Raw genomic sequence first — 15741 nt, forward strand, 5'->3', positions numbered from 1 at the left:
TTTCCAGCGTGATTATGTCACTGAATATTATCCAGTTAAACTCACCAAATTATTGGCATCCCAAACCCACGTTTTTTAAAAGGACAAATCTATGTGTTCACTCTAGGTATTCAAATATAAACTTGACTTACACCAAGATTATATTGTTTCATCATTTGTTGCTCAATGTTTCCAACTTCTAAAAAGTTGAAATATCCAATACATACAGAAAAGTGTTCATAAGTAAACACTTAAAGAATTATGACCAAGCCATTATCCATTTAACCAACATCCTGTCAAAAAATAAAACATCAGGGCCTCCCTGGTGGTGCAAGGGGTTAAGATGCAGCTTGTGAAGCTATCCCAGCCACTGAAGCATGAGTTTGATCCCCAGCCAGGGAGGTGACCCACATGGCGCAGGAGACCTCTCCTACTCACCCAGTGCTCCCCTCAGCAGTGTATTTCAGTCATTCTGCCTGTTCCCCACTCTGTCTGGTGAATCCTCACCCCCCACACCTCTGGCCTATACCCCAATTCTTGTATGCGTAAACAAATCTTAAAAAACAAAACATTACTAGCCTCCTCCCAGAAGCCATTCATACCCCTTCCCAATTACCATCCTCATCCTCTTGCCCCACAGGTAACCCCACTACTGACTTGTAATACTGTGACTTAACTTTATCTGTTCTTGAACTTTGAAATACAAATAGAATAAGTGTATGTTTCTTTTGTTTTGGTTTAATTTAGTTTATTAAATATTTATGCATACAAGAACTGGGGTATAAGCCAGAGGTACAGGGTGTGAGAAGATTCACCAGAGACAGTGGGGAACAGAACAGGTGGATTGAATGAAATACACTGCTGAGGGGAGCAGTGGGCTAGACAGAAGAGGTCTGCTGCGCATTGTGGGTTGCTCCTTGGCCGGTCTGGGATCGAACTCGTGCTACAAAGGCTGCAGATTGCTTCATAGTGCTGTGCGTTGTTAACCTCTTGTGCCACCAGGGAGGCCCTCTTCCATGTTTTTGAATGTAGCTGCTCTTAACTTTTGAAACCACTTAATGAATTCATCCATTCTGTTCATGAGCATTTGATAGTTTCCACTGTTCACTTGGTATGAATAATTCTATGTATATTCTTGCACATAACTCTTAGTACATATGTTCAGTTTTTGTTCAGGATAGAATTATCTTACCCGCTTTAGAAACGTTTAGTATTATTTGCTAACATGGAACACTGACGGTGTCATTAGAGTTCTCATTGTTGCACATCCTCATTGATAACTGGTAAATTCCTTCTTATTTTTACCCATTCCAGTAGATGTGTGATTGTTTGTATGTTGATGTGGTTTAATTTGCATTTTGCTGATTACTTATAGGCACTCATTTTTTTAAAAAGATATTTTTCTACACATGCATGCAAGATCTGGGGCATAGGCCAGAGGTCGGAGTGGTGGGAGGGCATGGCAAGAGGATTCACCAAAGACAGAGTGGGGAACAGAACAGGCTGATTAGCTGAAATACACTACTGAGGGGAGCAGCAGTGGAGTCAGGAGAGGTCTGCTTCTCCATGTGGGTAGCTCCCTGGCCAGGGAGCAAACTGATGCTGCAGTGGCTGCGGACAGCTTCATAGGTTGCATCTTAACCCCTTGCTCCTCCAGGAAGGCCCCGGCACTCATTTATTAATTTGTTCTGTTCTGTCAGTTATTAGTTAGGTAGCTTGCCTATTTTTGTATTATGTTGTTCTCTCAATTAATGATTTTTGAAGAATTTTCTGTAAAATCTAGGTATGACTTTTCCAAGGTTATCTTTGGGTGAACTGCAAATTATTAATTTTAAAATCCTTTTTCTTTTACCATCTGGTTAATCTACAGTCTCCCTGTGATAACTTGTTGACTATACACTGTTTTACTATTTTCCAACTATTATATTAGACATTATATAATGTTTACATTTGCTGATATTAGTTTCACATTCATTAGTACATTTCTACATGTTAGGCAGTGCAGGGCACTCATTTAAATTCCAATTAGTCGGGCCTCCCCGGTGGCACAGCAGTTGAGCGCTGGGTTGCAAAGCTGCCCGCAGCCTCTGCAGCGCTGGTTCGATCCCCGGCTGCTCCCCAACCACCGGAGGAGGGTCCCACATGGTGTGCAGACCTCTCCTGCCGCCCGCTGCTCCCCTCAGCAGTGTACTTTGGTCCTTCTGCATGCTCTGCTCCCCGCTCTGGCTCTGGTGAATTCTCTCACCCTCCCGCGCTTCTGATTGTATCCAGTGCTTGTATAAACAAAAATAAATAAATCTTTAAAAAAAAAATTCCAATTAGTCACCTCTTGATTGATTGATTGATTTTAGAGAAGAGAGAAGTTTTATTAGCAATTGTTTATTAATACACACAGCTGAAAAAGTCAGGATAGTGTTCTATGTGCATCATCTATATTACTTTATTTATATATAACCTAATAAAATGTGCATTTGAAAAATATATAAAAGTTGCTGAAAAACCGATTAAGTAAGAAAATCAGGAGGAATGGAAAATAATCACAGGAGCAAAAATTATAAAATCAGGAATAAGATTAGTTCCCAAGAACATGTCATATGGCCTTATATTTCGCAAGGAATAGGCCATAATTAGACCATAAGCTTTCTGACATTCAATATAAATAGGGAAGCATGATCACATAAATCACATATCTCTTAACAATTTTATTTGTTTTTTTTTCTTTTTTTAATTTAAATTTTATTTTTATATTCCCCATACAATTACAACTCCCTTATTTTGACCCCAATCCCTCCTTTCCCCCCACCCCCATAGAGTGTCTCTGGTTCATAGTTGTTTGTTGATTTTGATATTTTCTTTCTTATAGTTATTCTTTTTCCTGGTCCCTTATTTAAGTTTTCTAGATTCCTGCTATGAGTGAGACCATCCGGTATTTTTCTTTTTCTTTCTGGCTTATTTCACTGAGCATGATCCCTTCCATCTCCATCCATGTTGCTGCAAATTGCATGTGTTTATCTTTTTTGAATGCTGAGTAATATTCCCTGATGTATATGTACCACATCTTCTTGATCCAGTCATCTGTTTTTGGGCATTTGGGTCGTTTCCAAAGCTTAGTTATTGTAAATAGTGCTGCTATAAACATAGGGGTGCAGGTGCTCTTTGGAATTGATGTTTCTGTGTCCTTTGGGTAAATACCTAGGAGTGGACTTGCTGGATCCTATGGAAGCTCTATGTTTAGTAGGTCAAGAAATCTCCACACAGCTCTCCATAGTGGTTGGACCAGTTTGCACTCCCACCAGCAGTGCAGGAGAGTTCCTTTTTCTCCACATCCTTCCCAACATTTGTTGTTGCTCGTTTTTTTAATATGTGCCATTCTCACTGGTGTAAGATGGTATCTCATTGTAGTTTTGTTTTGCGTTTCTCTGATTACAAGTGATGTTGAACATTTTTTCATATGCCTGTTGGCCATTTGCATTTCTTCTTCAGAGAAGTTTCTTTTGAGCTCTTCTGCCCATTTTTTGACTGGATTATTTTCTTTGTTGTTGTTGAGTCTCATCAGCTCTTTGTAGATTTTTGTGATCAGTCATTTATCGTTAGTGTTGTGTGCAAAAATGTTCTCACAGTCGGTGGGGTTTCTCTTTGTTTTGGTTATTGTCTCTCTTGCTGTGCAGAAGCTCTTTAATTTGATGTAGTCCCAGCTGTTTATCTTTGCCTTCACTATCACTGCTTTGGGTGATGTGTCTGTAAAGATGTCTTTGATGTGCATATCATGTAGTGTTTCGCCTATATTTCCTTCTATGTATTTTATGGTTTCAGGTCTTATGTCTAGTTCTTTAATCCATTCTGAGTTGGTTTTTGTGCATAGTCACCTCCTGATTTATATGCACATGTTTTGCCATGCCTTTCAGTCCCCCATGATATCACTGTATCTTGAAATCAGTATTTCTTTATTTAGTTTTACCTGTAGGTGGTGGTTGTTTTTTTATTCCTGCATTTCAAAGCAGTCATATGGTTGGGTTTTTTCCCCCTCTAGTTGCTAGTTAGGTACTAGTGATAAAATCTCTTAGTGTTTGTTAATCTAAAAATGTCTTATTTCATAGTCCTTTTTTTTTTTTTTTTTTTTTGGATTTATTTATGCATTCAAGAGCTGGGGTGCAGGCCAGAGGTATAGGGGTGGGGTGGTGAGAGGGTTCACCAGAGACAGAGTGGGGTGCAGAACAATCAGATGTACTGAAATACACTGCTGAGGGGAGCAGTGGGCGAAGACAGGAGAGGTTTGCTGCGCCATAAGGGTCAGCTCCCTGGCCAGGGCTCAGACTCGTGCTGCAATGGCTGCAAATAGCTTCATAGTGCTGAGACTTAGCCTCTTGTGCCACCAGGGAAGCCCTGTTTCATAGTCATATTTAAGGCAAAATTTTGGTTGACTGTAATCTTCAACATTTTAAGATAAGGACTGTTGTTTTCTGCTTTCCATTGAGAAGGCAACTGTCATTCTTACTGCTGTTTCTTTGCTTATAATCTGCCCTTTTCCCTGTGGCTGTTTTATAATTTTCTTTCTTTTTTTTCTCTCATTTTTCTATGATGTTACCAGGTGTCGCATTTTGTTTTTATTTTAATTCTGATTTGTTTATAGAATATCTTGGTGCCTGTATTTTTGTAACTTTTTTTATCATTTTGAAAATTCTCACTCGTGTGATTTAAGGTTTTTTTTGTCTCCTGACCTCTCCTTTAGGGATTTTGATTTCACCTCTGATTCTACCTGGTCACTGTGCCCCTATATTCTGATACACTCTTTTTTGTATTTCTCATCTTTTTGTCTCAACATGCTTCATTTTTGGTATTTTCTACCAATCTGCTATCTGGTTTAATTCTTTTTCACTGTTAAATGCATCAATAATTCCTAATTCCTCTTACTGTGTTTCTCAGTTTTGTCATTTATGTTTATTTTCATATTGACATCTTCCAAAGTCCTCAGTGTTAGTTTATTACGTGTTTGAACATAATTCAACATATTTATTTTAAAGTTTGTCTCTAGTAATTCCATGTTCTGAATTCTTGGTGGTTTCCATTCTGTTGTTTTTTCTCTTGCACTTCATTTATGTTTTCATTTCACCTTATGTGCCTGATTATTTTTGATCAAATGGATGTTGTGTTGTGTATGAAATTTTACAAAAATATCTGAGGTTTCAGATGATATCCCATTCCTATGGGGATATTTAAAGGTTATTTCTTCCACACACTTTAGGAGTGCTTGCAATCCCAAATCATCTGCTTTCACAGTTTAAGATAACGCTGGACTTTTGCCCCATCTACATTCACTTCACACTGTATTCCAGGTTATAGGCTTTCAGAATCTCAGTCTAAAGTGTTGGAAGTTGTTTTTTTTTTTTTTAAAGGGATTTTCTTTTTTTTTTTTTATAAAGAGGCATGTGTTTTTTGTTATTTATTTATCTATCTATCTATCTATTTATTTATTTATTTATTTATGCAAGCACTGGGTACAGTCAGAAGCGCGGGAGGGTGAGAGAATTCACCAGAGCCAGAGCAGGGAGCAGAGCAGGCAGAAGGACCGAAGTACACTGCTGAGGGAAGCAGCGGGCGGCAGGAGAGGTCTGTGCGCCATGTGGGACCCTCCTCCGGTGGCGGCCGGGGAGCAGCCAGGGATTGAACCGCCCCCAGCGCTCAACAGCTGCGCCACCCGGGAGGCCCTAAAGTGTTGGAAGTTTACTTGGACTTACTAACCTCAAAAATCTTGGTGGCACTGTTCAGTTTTTCAGCTCATCATCCCCCTTCCCTGAAATCAGCAGATGCCGCTATAGCCAAGCAGTAGGAAATACTAAATATTACCCAGATCTTCATTCTATTCTTCTAGAGTTTTCACTGCTTCGTTAGTTTTTTGATTACTTTGGTTTTTTTTTATATATTTTTGTGAAACTTTTTAAATTGTTCTTGTCAGGAGGATGGTTCTAATTATCTTACTGCCTCTCTTTTTTATCACTCATTTTACCTAAGAAAACATTATAGACTCAAAAATGTACTTGTCTAACATGTTAACTTCAGAATGTGTTTAACTTTCAAGTATTTTTGGTGATCATTTCCTTTTAAACTCAGACTGAGTCGCTGAACAATTCATATGTTCAATGTACAGATGCTGTATACTATGAGGGAAACCATCCCTGTGCTCCAGACCCATGTGACTCTTAAACTTGGTTTCAGGGACTTGGCATTCCACAAAGTCACCTCAAGGGGTACAATAGGAGATAGATGTGGTCACACTATTAAAAAAGACAGTTGTTAAAGAAGAAAATAGTACAGTAGATAGATTGCACTTTTAACATATAATTTTTTACCTGGTGGCTTGAATTGGGTAAACCAATAAATAAATGGACTAAGTCTGGTTTCATGCCTGCTCTCTTCAAAGAAAATAGACTATTTTGAGAGTTGAATTTTTACTCTAAGAAATGTAGATTTTTTTTTCTATGTAACGAACAAAAGCAAATATTGTAAAGTTCCAAACAAGCAAATATGTATTGATGTTCAAAGCCACCCACCTCTTAATTATTGTCATTGGGAGAAAGAGTCCTAGTTATTTAATCCTCCACCCAGATCCTCCCCTCTTTTCTTCACAAGAAGCCAGAAATACTGGTTTTCATGGAATATCTTCCATTTCTCTTCCAACTCATTTGACAATTTTTATCTAGGTTTTTTTTTTTGTTTGTTTCTTTTTTTTTTTTTTTTTTTAAGTAATATAAAGCAAAGAAAACTTACTGGGTTAACTCAAAGGTCAAAGAAAACTTAACTGGGTTAAGCTCAAAGGTCACCCTTTGTAACCAAATGATTAAAACCTAAGTTTTTGAAGTAGTATACCCTTCTCCCCATAAGAGTAGATGCAGATACCTGCCTGAGAATGGATCCAGCATCTGGATAGTTAGATTTGAGGAGCTGTGCCTTTTATAGATGTACTTATAATGAAATTGGTTTTACACAGTTTCTCACTTATATTCATAATCATTATCCCTGTGTGAACAGAATTCCTCCTGGTAGTTCTTTCCCTAGGATCAATGTTGAATCATCTATGAGTTTATCAGTTCTTAAAAATAAAAGTGATAATTTAATTAAGGAAGGCTCTGATATGCCTTCCAAGAATAACAATTCGGAAAATTTTTAAATTACTTTTATTCTGTAGGAAATGACTCCAAAGTAGATGGCTTAGTAAATTTTGAGAAGTTACGAATGATTGCCAAGGAAATCCGTCAAGTTATTCGAATGACTTCTGCTAACATGGATCCAGCTATGATGTTCCGACAGAGGTATGGTAGTGAAGTGAGCAAAAGTGTTGAGTGGCGTCGAGGGTGATGTAATTAATTTGTTTTATCATTCACTAGCCATCCATTTGTTATGCACTTTTCTAAGTGTTTTACACAAGTCAGTCTCAAGAAATTGTTTATTACAATAATCCTTAAAGGTGTATAGTTTTGGCCTGCCTTCTCCATATGAAGAAACTAAAGCTCAGAGCAGTTAGAATGTGATCCTGGGATTATACAATATGCTGACGTTTAAGCTCTGGTTTTTTTGTTTTTGGTTTTTTGGGGGTTTTTTTGAGTGCATGGATGGTTATATAATGTTATTTAAAATATCAGCTAACTTAAGAGAAATTTGCTGGTTTTTAGTCCAGTTCCACAGAGGACAAGCGTTCTCATTTGCTTTCTAATTTAAAGTTTGTTTTTGATCAATGTTTTCAGAGTTGTATTTCTATTTAATTCATACTTCATTCATCTGAAATATATCACTGTTTCCCAAGTCACAGTACTACAGTATGTGTTTTAACAGAATTTAGAAAGAAATTTAATCATGTGCCTTCTTTAATAAAAATAGAAATATTGTGTCCCCTATTAACCTGATCTTCTAAGAATGCTTTTTAAAATTCATTTTATTGTAATTTTTACAAAGGCTTTCTCAATGATATAAAACTTGAAAAAAGGTATGCTGTCAACCTGTTCCAGTGATTTTTATAATTTTCAGGGAAAATAGATATTAGGCATTTTAATTGTTAGTCTGAGTTTCCTCTGTGCCTTTGTTTTTATTTGTTTTGTTTAAATCACTGTCAGTAATCCTAGTTTATGTAAGTAGTTGGTCTGATGGTTTCTCTAGTTTAGAGATCCTCAAAAATAGGGAGGAAGTGTCATATTGCTTCCTCCTTACCTACCCCAGTTCTGTCCCTGAGCATCCCTGCATGTAATGAGAGATGTCATTGGTCAACCATGTGGAAGCAGAAAACACAAGGAACTGGGGACCAAAGCACATCAGTGAAGGGTTTAGTTTTTGTTTTTGTTTTTGTTTCTGTTTCATGTCCTTGTACAGTGGCCCCACCATTCCCTGTCTCCTTACATCGATCTCCATTTATTGGCATACTGTCACTCTGGTTCCTGAGATATAATGAATTTGTGGCCCTGCCAGACCATTTAGTAATATGCTAAGTACCATCAGTGCTTCCAGAATGAGTAAAGGAGGAAAATATTGACGAGGAAATTAATAACTTGACTTCTTGGAAATGCCCTGATTGAGTAGAATTGCAGTACAGAGGAAATGAAAACATTTCTAATTAAATTGGACTGAAACTTGCCTGGTCAGTTTTGTTTGTCCACCAATACTGAAATATACTATCCATTTTGGTGGTATATATCCTTTTTGTGTACAAAATAACTTTTTATTTGTACAGTAATCAGTTTGCTGACTGCAAAATAGATTCATGGACCTCCTACCACTGGAGCTCAGTGGATACAAGTGCAGGCTCACTGAGGCCAGCCAGGGCATGGGGGAAGGAGGTGCACACAAAAAGCAAAGGAATGTAATTTTAACCCTTTGCGCTCCGAACCATTCTGGACATTGTCTACCAATGTCCCCTGAGAGGGGACAGCGGAGTGCAAAGGGTTAAAACTGAATATTCAATACAATTATGGTATATTATAAAAATTTTTTATATGTTTTTACTTTTAAGTTGGATTTGCTGGTCAAATTTTTTTGTAAAATACATTGTTGGAAATTTCTACACTTAAAAATGAAATTATAAATCCTTAAGTTCCTCACAATTTCATCCTGTCACTTAAATATGTGGCTTAAAAATCCTTTTAAAAAATATTGAAAAGTTCTATTTCTTCAAGGTTTCCTTCTCAAAAAACTGAATTCAAATTTATAGTTAAATAAATTACTTAAGCTTTCTTAACAGAAGTCTCTAGATGAATTAGGTGCTAAAAATGTAAGTTTTGTAAAACCATACTGTATTTTTTAAAATATCGTGAGGTTTCTTGACTTTCAATACATGCCCTAACTCATTTTACCCCTTGCATTCCATTAAAATCATTTTACTGTTAAGCAACAATTTTTTTATGTAAAAGTTTTCTGTTCTATTCTGTCTCCATAATTTCTCAGACCCTCAACTCTTGTCTTTTTTTCTGTGCTTTTCTTTTCAAATACATGCTTCAATGTTTGTGGCTCTTGCTTACAGGAAGAAGAGGTGGCGGAGTCTGGGGTAAGTGTAGAGATGAATGCAACTGGAATGAAGGTTGTGCAACTCTTAACATATACTGCATCCTTTTCATTAATGCACGCACATAAGATAGCATGTGTTCTATTAACCCTGTCAACCTACATTCCTGACAATTTACTTTTGCTAACAAGGTTAAAGTAGTGATAGCACATTTACTTTTCCAATTGATGTCCTGTAAGTCCCTTTTAGATTTTATTTCAGCAGGTCAGTTAAATGATGATGATAACAAATATTTCTTGTGCACTTGCCATATGCTCTGCACAGTTTTAAACACCTTATGAATATTCTGATTCCCCAAGCCACCCCCATAAGATACTATTATTCCCATGGTACAGATGGGGAAGATGGAGTTGTCCAAATTCTGATTGTTGACTAAAGATGTAAGCAAACATAGGTAACTGTGTGTATATAAAAGTGGATGAAAGATTTCTTTATAAGTTGCATCTTCCATCACTTTTCCCAAAAGTGACAGCCTTTACCCAAACAACACTATATAACCACATTAGTAAATAATTGAAAGAGGAGGTGATGTTAATTCCTCAGATCCACTAATACAATGAGACCCATAGCATTGCTTGAATTTTATTTTAGATTCCTACCATTTTAAATCCAAATCCCTTATCTCTTTTAGAACTGTAATAGAACCAGAAACTGCCGCCTTTGTTATTTATGTTCAGACTTCTGCTTTTATATAACCAGATCATTGTTTAGAAGCATAGAATGTTTAGGATCTTACAAATCATCTATGTAGTCCTTTCATTTTTAGATTAAGAATTAAGAAAGAGATGGTTTTATAAATGAAGGGACTGTATAAAAACAATTTTGTTATTTTAATACTAGTGAATCATGAAGTTAGATGTTCTTATTATGTGTAAGATTTTTTTGTGAGCCACTTATTTTAACGAGTCTTACTTGTGGTCTTGTTTTTTGTTGACACTTGGTGACCTTGAATTTCCTTCTTTCTTCCACCCTTCTCTCTGTGTTTCTTGTGTGTTTATTTCTTTATTATATATTTATGTCTTAGTCTTTTTTGGTGGTTCTCACTGAAAATAAAAATTGACTCCTGGCATTGCAATTATGCAAAACAGTACTTGGAGAGTATATCTTAGTGGGAATTTTTAGATATTTGAATGACTTTTTTAACACATTAGGGTTGCCTTACAGACTGCTGGGTATTCTCATTTTTACATCAGACTGTTTTCTGCTTTGGAAGTAGCCTAGAGATACCTTATTGTCATTTATCACAGTGCTTGTATTTATTAATTAAATGCAATTATCTAATAATTGGTGAAAATAAATCTTCTAATCTAAAATTATTAGAAGCTTGTGTCCTAGATTTGTGGGCATCTCTTTTGTATCAACTAAGATATATTTATTTTAAAATTTGCTCCTAAATGTTGGGATGACTTTACCACATAGCTTTCACTCTAACACATCATTAATTGTTGGACACATTTTTATTTTATGCACCACTAAGAAAAACCACTACAGTCCATTTTTTTTTTTAATAGAGGCATGTTTTATTTATTTGTTTGTTTGTTTTGTTTATACATGACTGGGTACAGTCAGAAGCACAGGAGGGTGAGAGAATTCACCAGAGCCAGAGCGGGGAGCAGAGCAGGCAGAAGGACCGAAGTACACTGCTGAGGGGAGCAGCAGGCGGCAGGAGAGGTCTGCGCGCCATGTGGGACCCTCCTCCGGTGGCCGGGGAGCAGCCGGGGATTGAACCGGCGCCGCAGAGGCCATGGGCAGCTTCGCAACCCAGCACTCAACCACTGCGCCACCGGGGAGGCCCCCATTTTTATCATTGAGAAAGTTTACTTTATACTTACTAAAAGAACTCTTACTTAAACTTCAGTGTGATGATTAGGTATAATTCATAACACCCTTGTGTGTTCACAGTAAGTACAGCAAATTGAGTTAGGTATTTGTAAAAATCTTCATGTTGAGAATGAGGGTTTACACACATACACACACACACTCTATTGGTTTTGTTCCATCAAATATATTGATAATGCAAGTTTTCTGAAAACAAGTCATAGGAAGAGTAAAAATTGCTGGTACTAGGCCCTTAAACTGATTTTGCAAAAATTTAAAGCTAGCTTCCTTTTGACACCTCCTTTGTGAATGTAGAGCTTTGGGAGTGCAATTTTTCCTTGTAATCATTTCGCTCCTGGAAGTTCAGCGAGTAATTTACTAATATTAGATTTTGTTCTCATCCATTCTGCAAGATTTTTTTTTTTGAAGACTTATTTATACAAGAACTGGGGTACAGGTGAGAGGCACGGGAGGGTGAGAGAATTCACCAAAGGCAGAGCGGGGAGCAGAACAGGGAGATGGGCCGAAGACACTGCTGAGGGGAGCAGCAGGCGAGGCAGGAGAGGTCTGCCGTGCCATGTGGGTTTCTCCTTGGTGGGCCGGGAATTGAACACATGCTGCAGAGGCTGCGGATAGCCTCACAGCGTGGCGCTCAACCCACTGTGCCACCAGGGAGACCCCATTCTGCCAGATATAAAGTGTTACCTTGACAGCCATCTCACAGTTTCATCTGATCAGTAGTATTTGCAAGTTGCCATTGAATGTAAGACTCGTCCTATTTCAAAGTTCTTAAAATTGTGAAAGAAAAAAAAATAGAACATTTTACAATTTGATTTCACTTGATTTACAGTGTAAACTGTGTTCATGAGCACTGAACAACAAATGGTTATGAATGTGTTATTGTGTATTTAGAATATTTGTGTGTAAATATGAGGCCAATTTCGAAAACTCATACCTTTATTATTTTAGAAAGGCAAATACAATAAAAAATTATAAAAGAACCTCGTGTTTGCTAGCCTTGTTAGAAAGATCAAATAGCATTGTATTTTCCTTTCTCCATTGGTTCTAGATGTTGTCATTGTAGAAGAAAGTTTGTCAAAAAGAGTAGAGTTATGTGAACTTGTATCTTGCATTGCCGTTCCACCACATTCAGAGACATTGCAGTAGAAAGGTCCCAAATCCTGAGACCTAGAATGAACTTTTTTGCCTATCCATTCTTACACGAGTGAAGCATTGAGTAGCTTTTTACTGCATTGCCAAACTCTTGACTATATTGAGTTGAATACAGATGCTCTTATTTTTCCCATTGAGTGTTCTCTTTGAATATTGGCCCACTGATGACTAATAAAATTAGCTTGCTCAGAGTGGACCTGCTATAGACTGCAGTAGTGGTGGCAATAGGCAGTACCAATAAACAAAGCTGTTCTAGAAATTCCCTTGATGAAGAACCCTGGTGCAGAAATCTGGCTGAGGCTAGACTTGTCGCAGCCCAGGTTCTTGCCATATCTTCAGAATGTGGGTGGCTGCCATGGCCGGAAGAATGCTTTCACTTCTCATAGGTGTGCCTTGGGTTTCATAGGCGCAAAAACAATTCTGATTTCATGGCTCGGGGGAATTATTATCTTTTTCTTTTGAATTCTGTACTTTATCAAATCTTAGAACATTGCCATACCTGCCATATTACTTTGCATTAATGCTCTTCATCTTTTAACCCATTTGCATCAGCATGCAATAGCATTAACAGAACAAAATTATTTTAATCTTTGATCTGCCACGTTTATTCTTACCTTTGCAGCAGCTAACTGTGATTTCCATCTTCTCACAGGTCATTGAGTCAAGGCAGCACAAACTCAAACATGCTAGATGTTCAGGGAGGTGCTCACAAAAAAAGGGCACGCCGTAGCTCCCTGCTGAATGCCAAGAAGCTGTACGAGGATGCCCAAATGGCAAGGAAGGTGAAGCAGTATCTCTCTAGTCTGGATGTAGAGACAGATGAGGAGAAGTTCCAGATGATGTCATTGCAGTGGGAACCTGCATATGGTACCTGTGAGTACATGTTTTCACTATGTAATGTTAACAGCGAAACAGACATTTATTTCTCTAATTATGCTGAAAAATCAAGAAAATGAACTTGCAGTCATGAAAGATTACTCACGTAGCCCAAACATCATGTGATTCTGTTACTAAGATACTAAATCCCATCGATTCCTGGTGATTATTATGCAAGATACAGGGGAAGAAAGTTTTATTTAAAAGCATTATAAGGGCCTCCCTGTTGGCACAGGCAGTTGAGCACAGCACTGTGAAGCTGTCCGTAGCCTCTGCAGTGCCGGTTCAATCCCCAACGGCCACAGAGCAACCCACATGGCACGGAAGACCTCTCCTGCCTCACCCGCTGCTCCCCTCAGCAATGTATTTCAGTCAGTCTGCCTGTTCTGTTCCCCACTCTGGTGAATCCTCTTACCCTCCTGCACATCTGGCCTGTACCCCGATTCTTATATAAATTTTTTTTAAAAAAATTTAAAAAGCATTATAAATTCTTCGTGTGAAGATTCTTCGTGTAATATTAGATAGTAGTCCTTTTATTTGAGAACATGTCATTGCTAAATGAAGAGTATTACTAAAATTTTTACCTTATTTCATTTCACAGATAATAACTTTTACCAACTAGTAAATCCAGGAAGTATAATTCAATTTAATTAATTACAACACTGTTTTAGGTATCCATAAGCTAAAACAAGAAAAATAAGACACATTCTGATATTGTTAATATGTTGAAAATATGTACATGAGGGCCTCCCCGGTGGCACACGGTTGAGCACTATGTTGTGTAGCTGTCTGCAGCCTCTGCAGTGCGGTTTCGATTCCCAACCATCCAGGGAGATGCCCACATGGTGCAGCAGACCTCTCCTGTCTCGCCCTCTGCTCACCTCAGCAGTGCCTTCGGTCCATCTGCCTGTTCTGCTCCCCTCTCTGTCTCTGGTGAATTCTCTCACCCTCCCACGCCTCTGACTCTTCCCTAGTTCTTGTACAAATAAATCTTTTTTTAAAAAGTGCATGCTTCATCAGAGTGCATGCAAAATCACATGTTTAAAAAAAAAAAGAAAATATGTACATGAGAACTTATTCTCAGTGTTTTTTTGTTGTTTTTTTTTAATTCAGTACAAAGTGCATATGTCTCTGGATAAGGGATTCGTGAGTTGGAAAAACAAATCAAAAATGGTAAAATAAACTGTTGTAACACCACCAACAAAAGAAATAGGGCCTCCCCGGTGGCGCAGTGGTTGAGCGCTGGGTTGCGAAGCTGCCCGCAGCCTCTGCAGCGCTGGTTCGATCCCCAGCTGCTCCCCGGCCGCTGGAGGAGGGTCCCACATGGCGCGCAGACCTCTCCTGCCGCCCGCTGCTCCCCTCAGCAGTGTACTTCGGTCCTTCTGCCTACTCTGCTCCCCGCCTCCTGCTCTGGTGAATTCTCTCACCCTCCTGCGCTTCTGACTGTATCCAGTGCTTGTATAAACAAATAAAAATAAATCTTTAAAAAAAAAAAAAAAGAATGTCAACAAAGTAGACAAGAGAAAGTGGAAACATAGCCAAATACTATTTTTGAAAAATTCAGATAGGCTAATGAATTTTAAAATATAGGGTAATGAGGCATTCAGGGTCAAATGAAGTAAATGTTATAAAAAAGTATCTTGAACACTTCTGCCTGTAGGGATAGCAATGGAGTGTGATGGAAAAAAATCTACTGAAGTAAAGAGGCAGATTTTCTCATTACCATTTGAAACAAGTTGTCTTCATTCTAGGTCTCTGTTTTCACAAATGTAAAACTTGAACAAGGTTTGGGGAGTGTGTATTATTTCTGTGATTCTTTTTAGTCAGACCTATTAAATTAGGAAGGCAAAATCAAATAGTAAAACTAACAGTTCTTGAGAGTTCTCTCTCTGCCAGCAATCATACTAAGCATTTTATAGAGATTGCCATTTACTCTTCACAGCAACTTGTGAGGTGTCCAGTATTAGAATTGTATTTCAGTGAGACAGTTTACTAAAAACCTGCTTATAGGAAGATGTGTTGCAATATGTATTATAGTGAAAAAGAAATCACTCAGATGTTAACATGTTAGAGAATAGTTAAGTATATGTTTCCTTATCAATGCAAGGGATGGTTATCACCAATCGAATAACAAATGTGTATAGACTTAAATGGTTCCTGTGAAAATCTACCACACATGGACTATCAGGAATAGTGTCACCCTTGTGAAATGGTACATCTTGAAATTAAAGACTGAAAAAGTGTATAGAATCTGTAAAATTTATTCACATTTCAAGGAGCCATGTATTTAATTTATGGCCTCTGAGTCTGCTTTGATTACCAAATTATATTTTCCCACAGAATTCAATATA

The 15741-nt window shown here is 37.8% G+C and overlaps 1 protein-coding gene across 9 annotated transcripts in view; it reads left to right on the forward strand.

The window, feature by feature from the left end:
* RAPGEF6 (Rap guanine nucleotide exchange factor 6) overlaps window positions 1-15741 on the forward strand; it is a 219996-nt gene that overhangs the window by 162775 nt on the left and 41480 nt on the right. For 6 of the 9 annotated variants that reach the window (XM_054694436.1, XM_054694440.1, XM_054694442.1 and 3 more), the window contains 3 exons: window positions 7163-7286; window positions 9482-9505; window positions 13167-13387. In XM_054694436.1, the coding sequence (XP_054550411.1) occupies window positions 7163-7286; window positions 9482-9505; window positions 13167-13387 (369 nt within the window). The remainder of the gene's footprint in view (window positions 1-7162; window positions 7287-9481; window positions 9506-13166; window positions 13388-15741) is intronic. The other 3 variants (XM_054694439.1, XM_054694441.1, XM_037509401.2) reach the window with 1 other exon arrangement.

This window comes from Talpa occidentalis, unplaced genomic scaffold, assembly GCF_014898055.3.
Source record: "Talpa occidentalis isolate TD23 unplaced genomic scaffold, MPIMG_talOcc4v2.1 talOcc4.13, whole genome shotgun sequence".
Lineage (NCBI taxonomy): Eukaryota > Metazoa > Chordata > Mammalia > Eulipotyphla > Talpidae > Talpa > Talpa occidentalis.